This window comes from Chaetura pelagica, unplaced genomic scaffold, assembly GCF_000747805.2.
Source record: "Chaetura pelagica isolate M959 unplaced genomic scaffold, ChaPel_1.0 C11550354, whole genome shotgun sequence".
In the NCBI taxonomy this organism is placed as follows: domain Eukaryota; kingdom Metazoa; phylum Chordata; class Aves; order Apodiformes; family Apodidae; genus Chaetura; species Chaetura pelagica.
Window position 1 is genome coordinate 1 of NW_009969716.1, and position 1,761 is coordinate 1,761.

Consider the following 1,761-nt stretch of genomic DNA (forward strand, 5'->3'; position numbering starts at 1 on the left):
CTTCCAACCCCTAGGATTCTGTGATTCTAAGCTAAACGCTGGTTGTGGCTTAGGTGCTGCCACAGCTTCGGTTAAAAAAAGCTTTAGACTCGATGGTTGAGGGTCTGGGCACGTTCCTATGTATCTCCTCTAGTCACCGGTTCTGCGTGAAGCGGGTTGCTGTTTTGTTGCTCAGCCAAGTGGACTAGAAGTTGGGGCTTATTTTGGAACTCTTACTTCTAGCTTTATCTCTTAAAAGGAGCTTAGAACCTGGTGAACCTTCCATGACCCTCAGGGCTTTCTAAAGAGCGTGTTGGGACTAATAGATGCCAAGAATGAAATGTGCTCATTACTTCTGGTTTGCTCCCCAGGATGGAGATGTGATGAAGAAGATGGAGCTGGCGAGCAAGAGGTGCCAGCAGACGCTGAGGGACCTGGAAGGACTGCTCCAGCACTTGGAAGTAATGTTTAGTCTGACGCAGGTTCCCCGGGTTCTTTTCCTGCTTGGAGGCACCATCATGAGCCCCAAGGAGCTCTATGAGCTCAACTTGGAGGGCGTCTGCGAGGGCAGCGCTGAGGAGAGCCTGCAGACTGCGTCCTGTGTGCGCAAGCTGTTCCACTCGCTCTTCGTTGCGGACGTCTTCAGTGAGCTGAAGGCTCTCCCTGCCACGGACACTGTTGTCATGCTCCAAGGACGCCGTGATTGTGGTGTGGATTGGTTCTGGCCCAAGCTCAACTACAAGGTACCGACCCGAGGGAAGAAGCTGACTGTGAACTTGTCCTGTGGTGGAGAGAAGCACCTCAGTGCCTCGTCTGCTCAGCACGTGGCTTCTACCTGGGAGGACTACGTCTGGTTCCAAGCACCTGTGATGCTGAAAGGCTTCCAGGAATGACCTGTGTTCTGCAGAACTGTCATTGAATCTTGAGTAACCGTTGGTGCTGCTTTGAGCGACTGTCAGTTTATCAAATGCAACTGTCTTTTCTTGTCTGTCTGGGTCTCTCTCCCAGGGCACCTGCTGCCTTCCTGTAGATGGACTGTGTTCATCTGTCTTCCTCTCCTGAGCTGTTGTTGAAAGCAAACGCTCTGGAAGGCACCGTTGCACGCAGGCCAGTGATTCTTTAGGGACCTGAGTTGTGGCACAAGAGATGAATTGGTGTGTTGGGAGTCAAACTCTCCTGCTGCTTCCTTACTGAATTGGCAAATGCTGGATACAGTCTTCTCTCTCCTGAGTTTTAATGCAGCCGCTTTTTTGGAAATAATTGCTACAGTAGCTGAGAGGCTGGGGCTCCAGACAATGTATGTGATTATTAAAACACTTGGTCTTGCACGGTGGGGTGGTTAAAATCCTTTCAAAGGAGGGTAGAGGTTGAAGTAGCTCTCAACACTTGGTGCGTATTTTATCTTTGACCTTTTGAAATAGAACAAGGTTCTAGAACGAGGAGGAATTTTAAGTTGATCATTTTGTGCCTGGAGAGGACTAGGAGTGCTGTCTCTGCCTTATTCTTCCTTAACAACTGTTTACAACGTGTAGTAACTGCCCGAGCTGCTAGAATGGAAAACCTGCTGGAATGAAGAAAGCTGCCTTTTGTGCAGCTGCCCCCTTGATTATAGAAATGGAGGTCTTTTGAATTAAAATGTAACTTGAACGTAGCAGTGTTTGTGCCCAGGAGCTGGAAACCCTTTACGCTTCCACCAAAGCTGTTTATCATGCATATTTAAGAATGCTGGCACTCAGGTATTTAAAGAAGCTTTGGAAGAGAAGCCTCAGTTCTGATGAACAA

At 48.7% G+C, this 1,761-nt stretch overlaps 1 protein-coding gene across 1 annotated transcript; it reads left to right on the forward strand.

The window, feature by feature from the left end:
- Positions 1 to 350: 350 nt before the first annotated feature.
- LOC104384779 (MAD2L1-binding protein-like) lies at positions 351 to 872 on the forward strand (the record flags this gene model as incomplete). Its single annotated transcript, XM_010005882.1, has 1 exon — positions 351 to 872. A coding segment is annotated over one exon (522 nt), but the record flags the coding sequence as incomplete, so codon positions are not given.
- Between the last annotated feature and the right edge of the window lie 889 nt (positions 873 to 1,761).